At 36.5% G+C, this 16765-nt stretch overlaps 1 protein-coding gene across 1 annotated transcript in view; it reads right to left on the reverse strand.

Moving 5' to 3' along the window:
* The window catches only part of LOC128524160 (potassium voltage-gated channel subfamily H member 7), a 71403-nt gene that overhangs the window by 43001 nt on the left and 11637 nt on the right, over positions 1–16765 (reverse strand). Inside the window, exon 3 of the mRNA XM_053496556.1 lies at positions 2847–3002. Within this exon, the coding sequence (XP_053352531.1) occupies positions 2847–3002 (156 nt within the window). The remainder of the gene's footprint in view (positions 1–2846; positions 3003–16765) is intronic.

Below are 16765 nucleotides of genomic sequence, written 5' to 3' on the forward strand. Positions count from 1 at the left end.
ACTTTCTGGTTATTATACAATCCTAATTATGTTCTTATTGCTTGGTAAGTAACTTTTCAATGAGCCTGGATTTGCCATATGGATTTCCCCGTCGGACTGATTGTACTTTTAGTGGGCATTAAATGAGGCAGATTTGTGTGTGTATACTCAGGAGATCTAATGACTTCTTATGATGATCTCTTCTGCCTTTGCTGTCCTCTGTTTAACCTCTATGGGAACCTTGGGAAATTTGCTGATACAGGTAGTCAGTTTTGATTACTCCTACACCCATCCACATGTGCAAATATGTATAAACATGTGTAAACAATTCCCAGTAGCATCATTTATATATAGGGGAAGAAAGAGAAAGGGAAAGAACTGTACAGGGCTGCCATGTGCTTGGTGCAAGATGAGGCTTTAACACCTCGTATCAGGTCTGTCTTGACACCTTGATGGCCCAAGACCATGTCAGTTGATTCACACATCCACAACCCCCTCACACAGAGAAAGAGAGAGAGAGAGAGAGAGAGAGAGAGAGAGAGAGCGCTAAAAATAACTCTTTCCCAACAGGATGTGCCAGGCTGAGAATGGAATTCCAGATCTGATGACTCAGGGCAAACAGTGATTAAATGGTTAAGCCTGGTTGGAAACACACAGATATGGAACATTATCCTAATCCCTATCCTCACTGCAGCATTCTTTACTCTCACAGGAACCAGTAACAGGGTATACTGGTACAATCGCAATAACTTAAATTGACATTAAATTAAATATTTCACAGACAGTTGCATTTCACAAATGAATCTTTATACATAACATATTTTTGTAAAACACTTTATCCAGTCAAAGGAATTTGTGAATTCAGCTATTAGTTTTAGATTAGATTTAGCTTTTAGGAGCTGAGACTACAGTTTCTGAGGGTGAAAGTGTAAGGGGTGAGAGAAAGCAACTTTTATGCTTCATGTACTCTGCCCTGGTGGCACGGTAGCTTCATGGTTAGCACTGTCGCCTTGCACCTTCAGGGTCTGGGCTTCATTCCCACCTAAGGGTCTGTGTGCGTGTTTGGTGGGTTTCCTCCGGGTACTCTGGTTTTCTCCCACAGTTCAAAGACATGCAAATTAGGATAACTGGAGTTCCCAAATTGTAGTGTGCGAATGTTGAATGGAGGTCCTACTAAGTAAAATAGTAATAAATACAATGGTAATCACCATTGGCTTACACGGCCCCTAATTGGACTACAAAGCTTCCTGTATAGATGGATGGATGAATGGACACTGCCTTATCCTAAGACTGTTGTAGTCTAACAGCTAGTTCTAAATTCGAATTTTAGGAGAACCATAAATTGTAGAATAAATTATTAGTTGTAATTAATAATTAGTTCTTGTCTTGATCTAGGAAAAGGTGTCAAAAGCCAACAAATTTAGTATGAATTCTATACAATGTGAAAACATCATGCAGAATAATATGTGTGTGTGTGTGTGTGTGTGTGTGTGTGTATATATATAGTATACTATATCAAATATATAAAGGAATAAACAGTATTTTTCCAAATAATTTTAACCAGGTTTTTTTTTATTATGTTACCTTGTCTTACCATATCTTTTAATTTATTAATTGATTGATTATTATTTTATCTAGAGCACTGTCTATCATCTCTCAAAATCTGCCATGAGTGTTCACTGATCCGGTATTATTCTGTGATCCCTCCTTCTCTTTCATTCTGAAAGAGACAACTTGCATTAAGATAAAAAATATTTAATTATAGGAACATAGATGATTTGGATTGATTTACAGTGACACCTCCTTTCAAAGACATACAATAAAAATGTCTCATTGAAATATTTGATTACTTTCTCTTAATAGTATTTATGTCTAGCATCTGCATTTATTAGACAGCTAAGTGACAGTATTAGATTTTATGATTATCCAAAGGTTTTGCCATAATTTGCCATAAAGAAAAAGCAAAGATACTAGATTGGAAAATAGATTTTGACACACACACACACACACACACACAGAATGTTTAAGTTCCATTTGCTCACCAAGAACAATGGAAAGGTCAGTAAAGGTGATATACAGGATGTTGAGTGAAGCATTAATAAGCATACATCATCTGTGATAATCTTGTTCCAAGCTAATAATCTGCCACTGTTTCTGTTCTGCGTGAGAAATGGAGGGTGTTTGGTCGATCACAATTTCCTGTGAAGTCTCTCTTATGGGCTGCTCTCGGATGAATATAGTTCCACCGCTGACCTCGTGCTGTGTTACTGCGCCACGCCGAGCCTCTGTTTCTAAACAGCTAAATGAGCACCATCAGGCAGGTTCTGACCCAGTGGGCTGACCACAACATCTGCAGGAATACCAGGCTGTGTCTCAACTGTGAAGGACTTGCTAGTAAAAGGACCTACGCTCTGGGGCTAATGTGTCCTTCTCAAGAGTAGTGTGTATTTTAGTCATCCCAGGCCACAAGAAATCTTAACAGCATAATCATGGAAGACGTTTTCGCATAAAAATGGTACCACATTCTCCACGTGAAATGGAGAAAACTGAGTCAGCCTTGATGTTTTAAAATTGTGTTCTGTGCTCTAATCAAATAACCTCAGCCACTGACGCACAAATTTCATACTTGCAACAGAAAGAAAGGTAATTAAGACAAAATGTTTGTATTTTATATTTAAATATAGAAAAAGCCTACAAACATTGTCAAGATCCTTCAAATTAACTTGGATGTCTTAGGCTTAGATGGACCCATGCATTGATGGACAATCCTAAAACATCCTGCCGGGCAGCAGAGGCATAAAAAATAATTAGGAGTGGAAAATATAGCTTGATTAACATTGTTAAATAGTGCAGGACATTAGACTTACTGTAATCAGATTTGGGAGGAGGGGTTAGGTTGAGCCTTTCCAGGGAATCACTGCTGTCCTCTTCCAGAACATAGTCAAAATTCAGGATGAACATCATCACCACACCCTCCTCGTTCTTGACTGGAATGATGTGCGTATTGCAAAGAAAATCTGAACCTGGAAAGAGGCAAAGAGCAATACAGGAGTAAAGAACCATCCTGCTCATTCCATGCTAATAAATTTAAATTTTCTTATAACCCACCACCTGCTGCTTTCATTTCTTTAAGTTCACAAATGAAATGTGTCAGCAAGACAGTAAGGAAAATAAAAGCAAAGGTATAAAAATGAGAGACAGCAACGTGTAGACAAAGAACTTTAAGGAAAAATACCTCCAGCCCACACCTGCCACTTTATAAGCTCCATGAATCAATGTTTGCTATATAAAGAGGTCTATATTTAAGATGTGTCTATACAAATTTCATCAAATTTCATCACATAACCAACACCAGTGTGTTCCAGGAAGTGTTTCCTTTTCTGACAGCTGACATCAGACTTCTCAGTGTCTTCTCCCAGAGTATTACCCTGTCCTCAGTCTCGCAGAATAAAATAGGACTATATCTTTTCAACCAGAACCTTTATCACACACATGCATACACATACACACGGCACAAAATGTTCATACTTCACCACAACAAACCTGCACATGATATACAGCTTTGGAAAAAAAAAATAGGAGACTGCTGCAATTTACTCCGGAAAACATCTCGAATGTCATCAAGAGGAAGACGGATGGTCACAAACCATCAAGCAAAGCTGAGCCGTTTGCTTTTTTGGAAAAAAGAGTGGTACAAAGTTACCCAACAGCAATGTGAAAAACTGAAGAAGTAATGACCTGCCCTGTATTGTTTTGGGTGGTTGAAGCCTGACCCCATGTCTGCACACAGCTGTCCCAGCTACATACTGTAACACTTCTGCAGGCTCAGCCCTCTATTGAAAGTTAAACCCAAGAGAAACACATGCACCATGAATCTAACCCATCTGACATTAATGTTCCATTTGTCTTCCCATCCAATCCAACTATTGTTCATTCACTGGTCCCTTGTCCAGCAACCCAGGGGAATCCATTAGCAAAATACCCTCCAGTCTGTTACTGCTGATGAGGAGATATCTAGAGCCCAAGAGGCCTGAACAGGGTTTAAGTGCCAAATACAGGACAGGAATTGTTACATTGTCTCCGATTCACTAAACAATACTTACAATTTTAAAAATTAGTAACGCTAGTCTTTTCTTTTGCCAGTGCTAGTTTATATTAGAAATAAAATCAGAATTCATAAAAAAAGAGTTCAGTGTGATCATCTTAATGTGAAAGGATAATCAAAGTAGTCAGATTTTTGTAAGATTTCCTAAAACATATAATAAGACAAGTAAAGGAACAGTATTAGCTTTAACCCATGCCCTCCATACACATTTCTTTATGAAATCTCAGTCAAATGGTACTGCACATGCCGAACCAAAAAACTGAGGTGAAAAGAATACTCTATTTTGCCAAAAGTTTTCGCTTGCCGCTTCACTGGAATATGAACTTTCAACTCATTTGAACATTCAATTCTTAATCCACAAAGTTAAATATGATTCTATCAATTAGAGTGGAGCCAGGCCTTTTCGTCCAACATCACCTAACAAATTTGCTTCTGGAAGAATGGTTAAAAATTCTTAGACGCTATGCAGTGCAATAGATACAAAAAAACAAATGATTCGGACCAGAAGATATGAGAGGTGAGCTGCTCATTCTGTTTATCATAATACTGTATGTCCTTAGCTGCATTGTAATATTTTAATTACTAGAACTATAGGCAGTCTGTTTGTTAAAAAATGTTTTCTGATTAAAAGAACAAAATGAACTAAATCACTCAAAAAAAGATTCGTTCATTCTGATGAACGAGATTCAAAGAACCGGATCACTAAAATGATCCAAACTTCCCATCACTAGTTTATATTCAAAGCTTCGAAGGTTTTGCTGCCATCTTGTATAATCCTGACAAAATCTATTTGTTTTATTCCAACTCTCTGAATAAAATGAGGTTTAGTTTCATCATCGCATAGATTTGTTGAATTGAATGAATGGATGGGCAATAACTGAATGGTCTGTTATTAGGTATCTATAAAGTGAGTATTAGTATTTAATCTTCTTAATACACGTACTGGATTTACTCTCAACAGTGGGATTAGTTAAAATTATGTCACTGAAATATAAGTGTATTCTTCCTGCCAAATAGAAAAGCTGAATATATAATAAATAAACTTTACCGGGTTTTTAAAAGGACAATATTGGCATTCTTCCTATCTGGCAGTGCTTTAAAGTATGTTCTCTTATCTTTGTCCTTGAGGAGGACACCTGATGTGCAATAAACAAGAAGATCAAAAGATTCCTGCTGTCGCTAATCCTGTGTGCCTACAGTAGACCGGGCTTGCAGACTCCTGGACATGTGTTCACAGCTCCCTCACCCCTCTCGCTCTTCATTAGCAGTACACAGGCTGTCAGAATAAATATATCCAGCTGCTGTTGGAGCACATTAGCTATGTCAGACTTGAATACATGAAGGTATGCTTTTTAACAAAAAATGCTCCATTAAACACTCAGGCAGTGCAGAAATATGAACACTTGACCATAGTGTCCAAATGTGTTCATTGACCATCCTGTTTCAAATGAATTAAGATGAGGTTGGTTCCCACTTAGGCAGTAAGGCCATATAGTGGTTAGCACTGTGGCACTGCACCACCAGGTGTGGGGGTTTGATTCTTTTCCCGGATCTCTGAGATTACATGTTCTACCTGTGCTTGGTGGGTTCCCTCCAGGTGCTCCGGTTTTCTTCCACACTCCAAACACATGCAGAAGTAAGTTAATTGGCATTCCCAGACTGCACATAGTCTGTGAATGAGTGTGTGCATGTTTGCTCTACAATGGAATGGTACTGTACCCTCCCTCGTCTACTGGGATAGGTTTTAGGCTTCCTGCGGCCAACTTAAGCGGTATAAAAATTGAATGAATGATGATCCCACCTTTGCCATTGTAACAGTTGCCAATCTTCTGTAAAGGCATTCGTTACATCTTGACAGTGTCTTATGACAAACCAGCTAGAAGAGCATTAGTCAGACGAAGCACTGATTTTGGGTAGAGAACTCGGTCATGCAGTTCGTGTTTCATTTTATTTAGCCATGCATTTGTTCCATTATTCAGTAAGGTTGAGGCCAGGGTTCTGTGCAGATCACTCAAATTCTTCCTAACCAATCTTGGCACACCATGTGTTTGTTTTTATGCATAGGACCAACAAACATGAGCCCCTTCCAGAAGAAAGGACTTTTTAATGCTACAGCAAGCAATCACGTTCTAGATCAGTGTTTCCCAGCACTGGTCCTGGAGGACCCATTACCCTGAACATGTTAATGTTTTCTCAGCACACCTGATTTAACAACTTAACTAATTAACAGTCTTTTTCTGAATTGAGCCTGCTGTGATAGAGTAGGAAAACAGTAAAATGTGTAGGCGAAGGGGTTATACAGGGCCAGGGTTGAAAAAACACTATTCTAAACAAGTGGGTGTTTCCGAAGTTTTATAAAAAAAAATCTGGGTATAGCTCACATATGAGAGTCATGATCAGGCATCAAATATTTCCAGCCATATTCCAGTGAATATTATTTTCTAGATACTGTATATAATATGTCAGAAAAAAAAGAAAAGATGAATTATTTAATTATTGAAGACATATTTCCATAATTTGTTTGTATGTGTCTAGGAATTATGCACTGCTTTAGAAATCATCACACAGATCCTCTAAATCAGGGGTCATGGATCCATTTTGGCAAACCAAATCCCTAAAAATAACATAGCTGGTTTTATAAACGTAAACCAGAATGATTTCTGTAGCACAGCTACTGTACTGTTGCAGGCAATCACATACTGTACATTTAAATACATTATTTTCCTAAATGAAGAAGCAGACACTATAGTCATTAGGCCTTCTTTGGTGTGATAGGTGAACTGATGCCATGACTTCATAAAAAAATGATGGCAACAAAAACATAATATTTAAGGGAAGCAGGATAAAGAATAATGAGTTTATTTCAAATTCAAAAGACATTTACAAAACAAAATGTATCCACTTCAAATTTATTGGTTATTTATAGCCATAACTTAATAGAAAAAAAAAAAAATAAATAAATAAAACAACTAAAGGTAACCGTTGCCATGTTTATGAGTATGTCCTGATCACTGATAATTTTTTTTTTTGGAAACACACATTATTTAAAATATACTCATGCATACACTTCTGTACCAAAGGTAATGAAAAAGTAGCACATACAGTAGCTTTGCTTTAAATTAACTGACATTAGTCATTCAAATTGCCCATGTTGGTAGAGGAACTCTTTCTCTACTTAACAAAATTAAATCAAAATAGAAAAAGTTTTTAGTGCTAAAATCTCTTAATAAGTAATTTTGCTCACATAACTGTATTATGAAGGCATATCGCATTTCATGGTACAAAAAAGATCAATTGAACCACTTTAATGCCTCTAATGAGCAAATGGTGCTACTTAGTCTAGCTAATTCCACAATTATCAAGAGAAGATAATCTAGAAACTTTATCACCACTAAGGTATCACATGTCCATGACATTTAACATCATTAATTAGAGCTGTGTGATCAGCGTTTTAGACAATGAGTGGTGTGTAACAGGCATCAAGTATCACACAGGCTGCTATTTAATCATTCTTTGATAACAGACACCATGAAGGTGAGGAACAGACACATGAGGAGTTCATCTCCAGTGTCTCAGCTAATGTAAAGATATACTGGTATAACAATGATACAACTGGTAACAATTGTGGCTATGGTCCAGGAATGTTCCAGGTATCTGTGACAACAATTAGTGATGTTTGCGAAAACAACATCAGGTAAGAGTTGCGGATTACAAATTCATGGTCATTATTTTGTATTTATCTTGGCTACCTATAAATTGTTCTATTTTAGAGCATATCATATTGTCTTATGCGCATATAGTTTTCCCCTTCAAAACATTAACAATATTAACTAAATCAAAAGATACACCTTCTTAGTAAATTTTTTTACATGTTATTCTAATTGATGTCTAATTAATGAATAGATCAATGAAGCAAAGAGCAAACATATCCTGCAGTAATAACCAAAGATCACTTCAGTGCTGGAGCAGATGGAAAAAGAATAGTTTGGTGAAGGGTTTAGCATGAAACTCTGTAATCTTACACTTTGTGAGCATTCTGAACATTCTGTGTATGTACTGTATGTGTGCATGTGATGGAGGAAGCTAGAGATGAACAGAACACTAGATACAATAAATATTGTACAGTAAGTAAATTTGTGGGTTTAACTGTACCTTCTTTTAATAATTTCACCATGCTCTTATTTCTAAGGGACATACAGTACTGTAGCTGGCCTATGCTAGCATGTCTATAAAGAAGAAGCACTCTCTAATGACTCTGACTATAAAAAGGAAGACATTTTCATTATTGAGTCAGCCTAAACCTTTACCAACAATATTTAATTTCTGATGCTGTCTTTTCAAGATTCTTTTTCGAGCTCTTAAGGTTCCGTTGTAACAGTAAGTCATACTGTACCTTAAAATGACATTAACGTTTCTCCGGATGTTTTATTCTTTTTTGCCCCGGGGTTAAATTTTGGGGAAATGTAGTGGATTGCAGCTCTAATGATTTAATAGTTTCACGTTAGTTAGAGAAACTTTTTAGCAAAATGCAATGTGAATACTTTAATTAAAAAATGTAGGATATTTCCATTTACAATAGGCATCTGGTACCTGCTGTATCCTGTTTGTGTACACATTTGTTTATAACAGCAAATCATTTTTATTTTGCTAGTATAAAAGCTTACTAATAATGAAATCAATTTTTTAAATAATTCTGATGGCAAAATTTAAAAACAATATAGTATATATACAGTATATATATATATATATATATATATATATATACACAAACACATGGGTTGGACAATGAAACTGAAACACTGGCCAGGTTTCATAAGTTAAGCCTTTATTTGTCACATATATATTACAGCAGTGAAATTCTTTCTTCGCATATCCCAGTGTAATTGGGGTCAGAACATAGGATCAGCCATGATATAGCGCCCCTAGAGCAGATAGGGTTAAGGGCCTTGACCCAACAGTGACAACCTGAAGGAGCTTGGGATCAAACCGCCAAACTTCCGATTAGTAACTCAGTGCCTTAGCCCTCTGAGCCACCACTGCCATTGGTGCCCATCTCGCTGGCGCATCTGTGACTGAGACAGCAAGTTGTTGTGAACTATCAAGAGCCACAGTGTGCAGGGTAATGTCAGCATACCACCAAAAAGGACTAACCACATCCAACAGTAGTAACTGTGGATGCAAGAGGAAGCTGTCTAAAAGGGATGTCCGGGTGCTAACCTAGATCTTTTTAGCATCCAAAAAACATTAAACCACAGCTGCCCAACTCACTGCAGAATTAAATGTGCACCTCAACTTTCCTGTTTTCACCAAATCTGTTCATCGAGAGCTCCACAGGGTCAATGGACATGGCCAGGCTGCTATGAACAAACCGTTGGTCACTGGTGCCAATGCCAAACGTCGGTTTTAATGGTGCCAGCAGCAAAAATCTTGGGCTGTGGACAATGTGAAACATGTATTGTTTTCTAAAGAGTCCACCTTCACTGTCTTTTCCACATCCGGGAAAGTTATGGTTTGGAGAAGCCCAAAGAAGCGTACCTCCCAGACTGTTGTATGCCCAGAGTGACGCATGGGGGTGGATCAGTGATGGTTTGGGCTGCAGTATCATGACATTCCCTAGGCCCAATACTTGTGCTAGATGGCCACTGCCAAGGACTACCGAACCATTCTGGAGGACCCTGTGCACCCAATGGTTCAAAACATTGCATCCTGAATTGATGAGGATGATAATGAACAAATACACACAGCAAGACTGGTGACAGAGTGGTTTTATAAACATGAAAGTGAAGTTGAACATCTCCCATGGCCTACACAGTCACCAGATCTAAATATTATTGAGTCACTTTGGGGGGAGTGAGTCAGGAAACGTTTTCCTCCACCAGCATCACGTAGTGACCTGGCCACTATTCTGCAAGAAGAATGGCTCAAAATCCCTCTGGCGACTGTGCAGAACTTGTATCTGTCATTCCCAAGGCAAATTGATGCTATATTGTACACAAAAGGAGGCCCTAGTTTCTAGTACTGACTGCATTGCGGCTACTTAAATATTGGTTCTGATTAGGGATTCTGATTCTGGGGATTTTAAAGTCCTCTCTGCAGTTTATTTTGAAATGTCAATCACAAACTCTCTCCACTACAGTACTTTTACTGTATGTAAGAAAACACACTGTCTATATTAGGAAACTATTTCAGCCTGTGTAAAATTACACTGCTCTTTAAGTGAGACAAAAACATCTACATGTAACATTAACTACATGGTCCATTAATAAAAGACTATATGTTTGTATTGTATTGTATTGTATTGTATTGTATTGTATTGTATTGTATTGTATTGTATTTTCATTGATAGCTGCTGGGTTTTGGAAAGATACTAATTACAGTGATTGAGCTGTGACTTACTTAGTTTTATTTTACAAAAATGTCTGTATATTGTTAATTTCTTGACTTTTCTGGTATAAATAACACCTATTATAGTAAAGTCCTACGCTGATGTAATTGCCCACACATTTACCCATATATGTACATTAAAAACAAATGTATTCTTTCATTCACCCCCTTATTGTGGAATTTATTTGCTTACCCACCATAAAGTCACTATATGCATTTATTTACTTATTTTGCTGATCTGCTTTCATATTCACACACTGATTAATTACACACTCACACCTATAAACAAACTCACAATTCATTAGGTTTTTCTGTCTACACTTCTTTCCTTCTTACCTAGACCTGTTGGAATGTCAAACTCCTAGGCTCCAGGGTAATGCAAATCTTATAGACTCCTTTTTTACGCTCAGCTTCACCTCTCGTCCCAGGCCATTTAACTTTGTGTGGGAACAGTATTTTCCTTCACAACATGCACTTGTCTGTCAAAAGGCCTTCTCTTTTTCCTAGAAACCACCCGAGGTCAGTATACTAGTTAAAGCCCAATGCGTCTTCTCATTCCTTTCTCACTGAGTTCTGCGAGAACCTAAGCTGTCTCTTTCCCAATCCAAAAAAAGCGTGCTACCGTGTTCTACAGTCACTTACATTGTTATAAAAGTTTTCCACAACTGTAACTGCACATGGCACGCATTACTCAAAAAGTGTTACTTTCTTTAATGCTAAACTCTAAACACATTTTACTTCCATTAAAAACTGTTTTCAAATGATCAAAACTGTTATACCATATTACTGTTATAATATTATATTATAACAACCTATAATTACACATTTCAGATTCTGCACAAACAGATGACACTTCAATATCATTTCTCACACAACTAAAGTGTAGTGTAGAGAGGTAGAGAGAGAGAGAGAGAGAATAACGAAGTGCTCCATCAAATAAAAATTAAACTTAAATATGTTTAGAAAAACTTAGCTGTCTAAAGTGAAAAGTATTTTCACCTTAATGTAAATCCTTTTCAAAGCAATTCAAGCAATATTTAATACACAGCTATGCCGCTTCATTAATTATATTCTATTAATTATGTGCTATTACTATGCAATGTAATTTTATGCTTTCAGGCTCACACAATTATACACATATATGAGTTTAATACCTTGTGAAAATAAGCCTAGGAACAATTTTCTTAAAAAAAAGCATACACACACTTTACATGACTTCAAAATCCCCCAAACTGCTTGCTTGCAAATGAAAAATCTATATTAACCTTTCAAGGCCATCACCATCTAGATTTTTCTAGACCATCATCTCTAAGCATGTATGAAAAACTGCTTCGCTTACAGTAAGCTCGAATCAGTGTTGAAAGAGTTCATCCTGAGATCTCTGACACCGAACTTCAGTGAAGTGCATTTTGTTTTATGCTAATAGTTTAAGCAAAAGAGAAGTGAGCTTTGTTTAAATGTGAAGCATGTGCCTCGGTGCAACTAATCGTGAATTTTTTTTTTATATATATATATATATCTGTTAAGTGACATACAATTAAAACTGCACTGTAACGCTGACAAACTGAGAGCTGAGCGAGCTGGGGTAAGGCAGCAGATTCAAGCTGATGCACAATTGCTACAATCTTTGTTATTTGTAATATCTGTCATTTTATATGTCACATCTATTAATCATCTGCTCTACCCCTGAATTGTGCAGAGTAGGAGTTTTCAAACTGCAGACAGAGATTTCTTTAACTGTTAACAAATGGTTACCACAATGGAACTTTCCTGGATGACCCAGACACCTTTTTAAAAAATACAGGTCAACATAAGTGTAGAGAAGTCACACAGTGTTCCACGGAAGTCACACAAGGGTGTTATTTTACTGCTTTCTAGACACATGCAATTTACACTTTAATACTACTTAAATAACTTTACATGTCTTATTTTTATGTTTTAATGTTGTATACATTGTTTTATGATATTTTTTACTGAATGTGTTTCGAATTTTTAGTTAATGGTGAAAGACAGGGGTGCTTTTGTTCCTAAGGATAATGCAATAGCATGCAATAACGTGCACACATTTATGACTATTACAGCATGAGTCTATGAAGGCGGCGTACACAGGCGCTGCAGCTTGACGATCTCATTTCCATGCCTTTTCTATTTTTTTTCTATTGTATTTATTCTTCTTTGTTTGTTTGTGGGCGTGGAGATGTGTTAATGCATGACTGTTAAGTTTGACCATACTCTGCGCAAAGACAATAAAGGAATCTATGCTCATTCCATTAAAACTACAGCCTTTATTCAATTTGCAGCCGGTCAGTTGTAAAGTAATAATGTAAACATGCACATTTTTGCTAGCTGATGTATTGATGGATAAAACAATAACATTAGCATAGTGTGTGTTTAGTATTTCAGTCTAGTGAGAGTGTTTATAGAGCCTACAGTTCATTTTGATTACCATATATGACATAGATGACAATTTACATTTAAGTATCCAAGACACCGTTTTCTAAAATATGAAGTACTACATACAGTAGTATAAAAATGTATTTAGTCCATTAAAGACCTGCTTAATGTATATGTACAATATAACATGATATACAATGTACCGAAAGTCTATAATAGTCTATACTAGTAAAAGTGCACTATTTACTGAATTAACTAAATTATATAGTACGAAGTTGGTGATGGATCTGCAGACTAATGAATATAGATGATCGATTCCTCGGCTCAGTTTGTACTGGTCATACAGAAGTGAATCCACTGACATGAAGCCTATTGCCCTTTCAAGATGGTGGAAATTTAATTAGATTCCTATTTCCATCATCAATAATTAAAAGAAAGCTGCCCATGAAACCATCAAGTGTCTGGCTTTCACTTAGTAAATGATCAAAGAAGTGATCAGGTCATTTCACTTAAACACTTGTTAAATGACTTTTGTTCCTAGTAGTGAATAGAATAAATAACATGAGCAAATATCAAAATTCTTACGCTTAAAATTTAAATAATGATAAGTAAAGAAATAAAACAATATGCTATAACCATATTTGTATTTTATTATTATTTTTATTTTTAGAAAAAACCCATCCTGCTAACAATACTTGTAAATCTTTTTTTTTTGGATACACATTATGAAACATAAAAACAGGAACAGCAAAACTTCAATATGAATGCATTAATAACATGTAATAACATTTATTACGATAAACCAAAGACTGTCTTCTGAATTTTAGGTACAAAATAATATGTTGTTTGTTTCCAATACTTGCTTCAACACTACTTGTTTTAGTTGAGTAGTGACTGAAACTTATTCATTTCACTTCAAGTACTGTGTTTGGTCATTTTAGCAAGACTGGACAGATATGTTCTAATGTATTCAAGGAAATCATTTTCCTAGAATAAATCAGTGTTTCGTTTTAGCAATAGCCATCACACCTAAAGAAATGTGACTGTCTAAGGAAGATTGCATTGACAGTGCCGTGAGCCTCATCACTGACATCGGTGTGAGTAGATATTCACACTCATAAAGTTAATTCTAAGCCCTTAAAATGCAATCTCACCATGGATCTCTCAGAGCCAGGTATCCAGTTAGTATTCATTACACAAAACCTCAGATCAATGAGCTCAGCGAAGAAAATAAAGAAAGAGGTCATGATACAATGTATCTCTGTTTATTCTAATTATTTAATTAACATAGCCTAATGTGTAAATATTTATTATTTGTCATAAAAATTGCTAATCAACACAACATGAAAACCACTGACTATTCTCAACCAAAAATTGGTGCTGGGTGGGTGGGTGCTCTTAAGACCACACAGACAGGGCATGCCCACACATGTAGTCTTCAATGGCAGTCAAATCCCTTTCATTACAGTCAAGGGTGTTATAATAGATTTTGGACTGAGCATTAAAATGTGTTATAATCTCATGTATACTCTTATCACCTCTGCTATTTTAGGCACAGCCTAATTAAGTTGCAAATCAAATCATTATAAGGTGTCAGGGTAAATCCCCCAGGAAACAACATGATCAAACATTTATTTAAAATAAAGCTTTTTCCTTATGAATCTGGATTGGCTTAACATACAGTACTTTGGACCAATATCCTGAAAAAGCCTTTGCCATTTTCCTCAAACATCAATGATTGATTTTTGACCTTAGGAAAAAAGATTGCGTTTCATTTGCTATGGGACTCACAAGCATTTGAAAGCATTAGAGCTAAAAATAGCCCCATTGTAACTGTGCCTTCAGGAGAGGCTATGGTAAATCATGATGGAGCTGAACGATGGGTCTCTGTTTGACTCCCCACCATACAAAAAGACATTTCAGTTAGCAGTGAAGCCATCAAAACACTCAGGCAAATGATCACAGCTATATATCTGATGCTCTTACATGTAACTCAATTTAAACAGAACATTTTAATCTCAAATCAGCAAAGGGACATAAAGACAAAGAAGATTGTGTAGATAGTCTTTGTTCCAGGTAGTTGAATTCAGAATGAATGGATTTCATAAGTGCACTTAAATTGAAAGAGTACACTAACTTAATCTCTAGCAGATGGTCATTTTAAACACTATGGAGATAATGCTCTATAATCAGAATACAATGCAAATGCTGCACAGTTTAGAAAGCCATAGACTACAGCCAAAACATCAAAGACTGTCTGAAACTTGAAGGTCTAAATAGTTCATTTTTTTTAAATGTCTCAAAAGCTAACTACTCCAAACAAAGCACTGTAGGGTCATCCTTCTACCCCATTTCACTCTAATTTTAAACATGAAACTAAATTATTTAAAAATTATAAATAATCCTTCTTTTTTTTTTTTATATACCTACTTTATGCTTAAAAATCATAGCTAAATACAGTGCGAGCAGGTGCAGAACTTCTCAGCAGACTCATGAAACATGGACATGTGATCTTATTAACTTTTTTTTAATTCTGACAGAATTGGCAATTTGACTGACATGGATTGACATACTGTAACTGACATGGATGCATATATAAGTCGATATACCGTAGTACACAAACATTTTCAGGGAATGAACCCATCATGATTTAGTGTGGCAGTAGAAAGGGCGAAATGAACTAAATCTTTTGTGGCCTAATGACCATGTGGTTCTTGTGTACTTGTGTACTGCTAGCAAGGCCCTGCGGCCTACTTTCATTTTTAATCAATCTCACTTCAAGTCACTACATGGGCTTCTGAGTGATTAGTGGTAAAGCACTGCCATGCTCAGGGTTCATTATGCATACAGCAGGACAACATGTATTGGCCAAACCATTATTAGTGGTGTATTATTCTGTGACCAATAGTGGACTTTGTTTTAAAAACTACAAATATGGTTTTATTTTTTAGTGCATCTGATGTTTTAATTTCAAAATCTCAGTATATACCATTTCATGACCCTAAATTAGACTCACTGGTGCATGTGAGACAGCTTAGTGGTCCATTCACTGCTGCTTTCAGTCCAAGCAGAGAGAAATAAAAGAATGGAAAAAGATGGATGCCAGCCCTGGCATGATGGTACAACAGATGGTCAGGATGCCTCTGGATGGCTTTTAAGAGGGTGTCCATGAGCTGACCAGCACTGTTTCATATGCCCCGGTATGGTGATGTTTTGGACAGACATATGCCCTTGATGAGCCACTACTTCCACCATCTGCCATTCATGCAGAGCTTTTTAAGGCATCTGTTAGAACTGCAGATGATGGCGAAGATATGGTGAGTCTCAGTGAACTTAAAATTGCATCAGTTTGTTATGTGAGTGTCACCAAAAACCCTTACAGACCTAATTATCAACTAAAACACATTTAGACTTAGATAAAGAAAAGCATAGAAAATAGATTCTACTTTACACCCACTATATTTAAAGGCAGTGTGTTTGATGCAACATGGCCATTTTTAAACCATGCAAAACAAAAAAGAATAAAAATAAATCAATCAGTGCAGAATCCTGAATGCACATATGCAGCCTGTGCTGGAATGCTTAAATGCTAATACAAAAATGGGTGTGTTGTGGATTGACAGGCAGGTTAACAAAAAGGAAAGCATGGCTGTAAACACGGTGAAGGGTGAGGGGATGATACCAAGAATGCTGAGTAGACATGAGGTCTAAGGGGCCCTGAGGGAATAAATTGCTCAAGTCCTTAAAAATTGTGCAAGTATGGCCAATTCAAATTGCCAAGGGACCAAAAATTCATACACATTACATGTGTGCTGAATTTAACATTGCTGACCTCACATTAACTGCAGACTATTTGTAGCAACTGCTTGTCAGGCATGAGTGAGATAAAATAAAGATCAGACA

The sequence above is a fragment of the Clarias gariepinus genome, chromosome 5, assembly GCF_024256425.1.
Source record: "Clarias gariepinus isolate MV-2021 ecotype Netherlands chromosome 5, CGAR_prim_01v2, whole genome shotgun sequence".
NCBI classification, from domain to species: Eukaryota; Metazoa; Chordata; class Actinopteri; order Siluriformes; family Clariidae; genus Clarias; species Clarias gariepinus.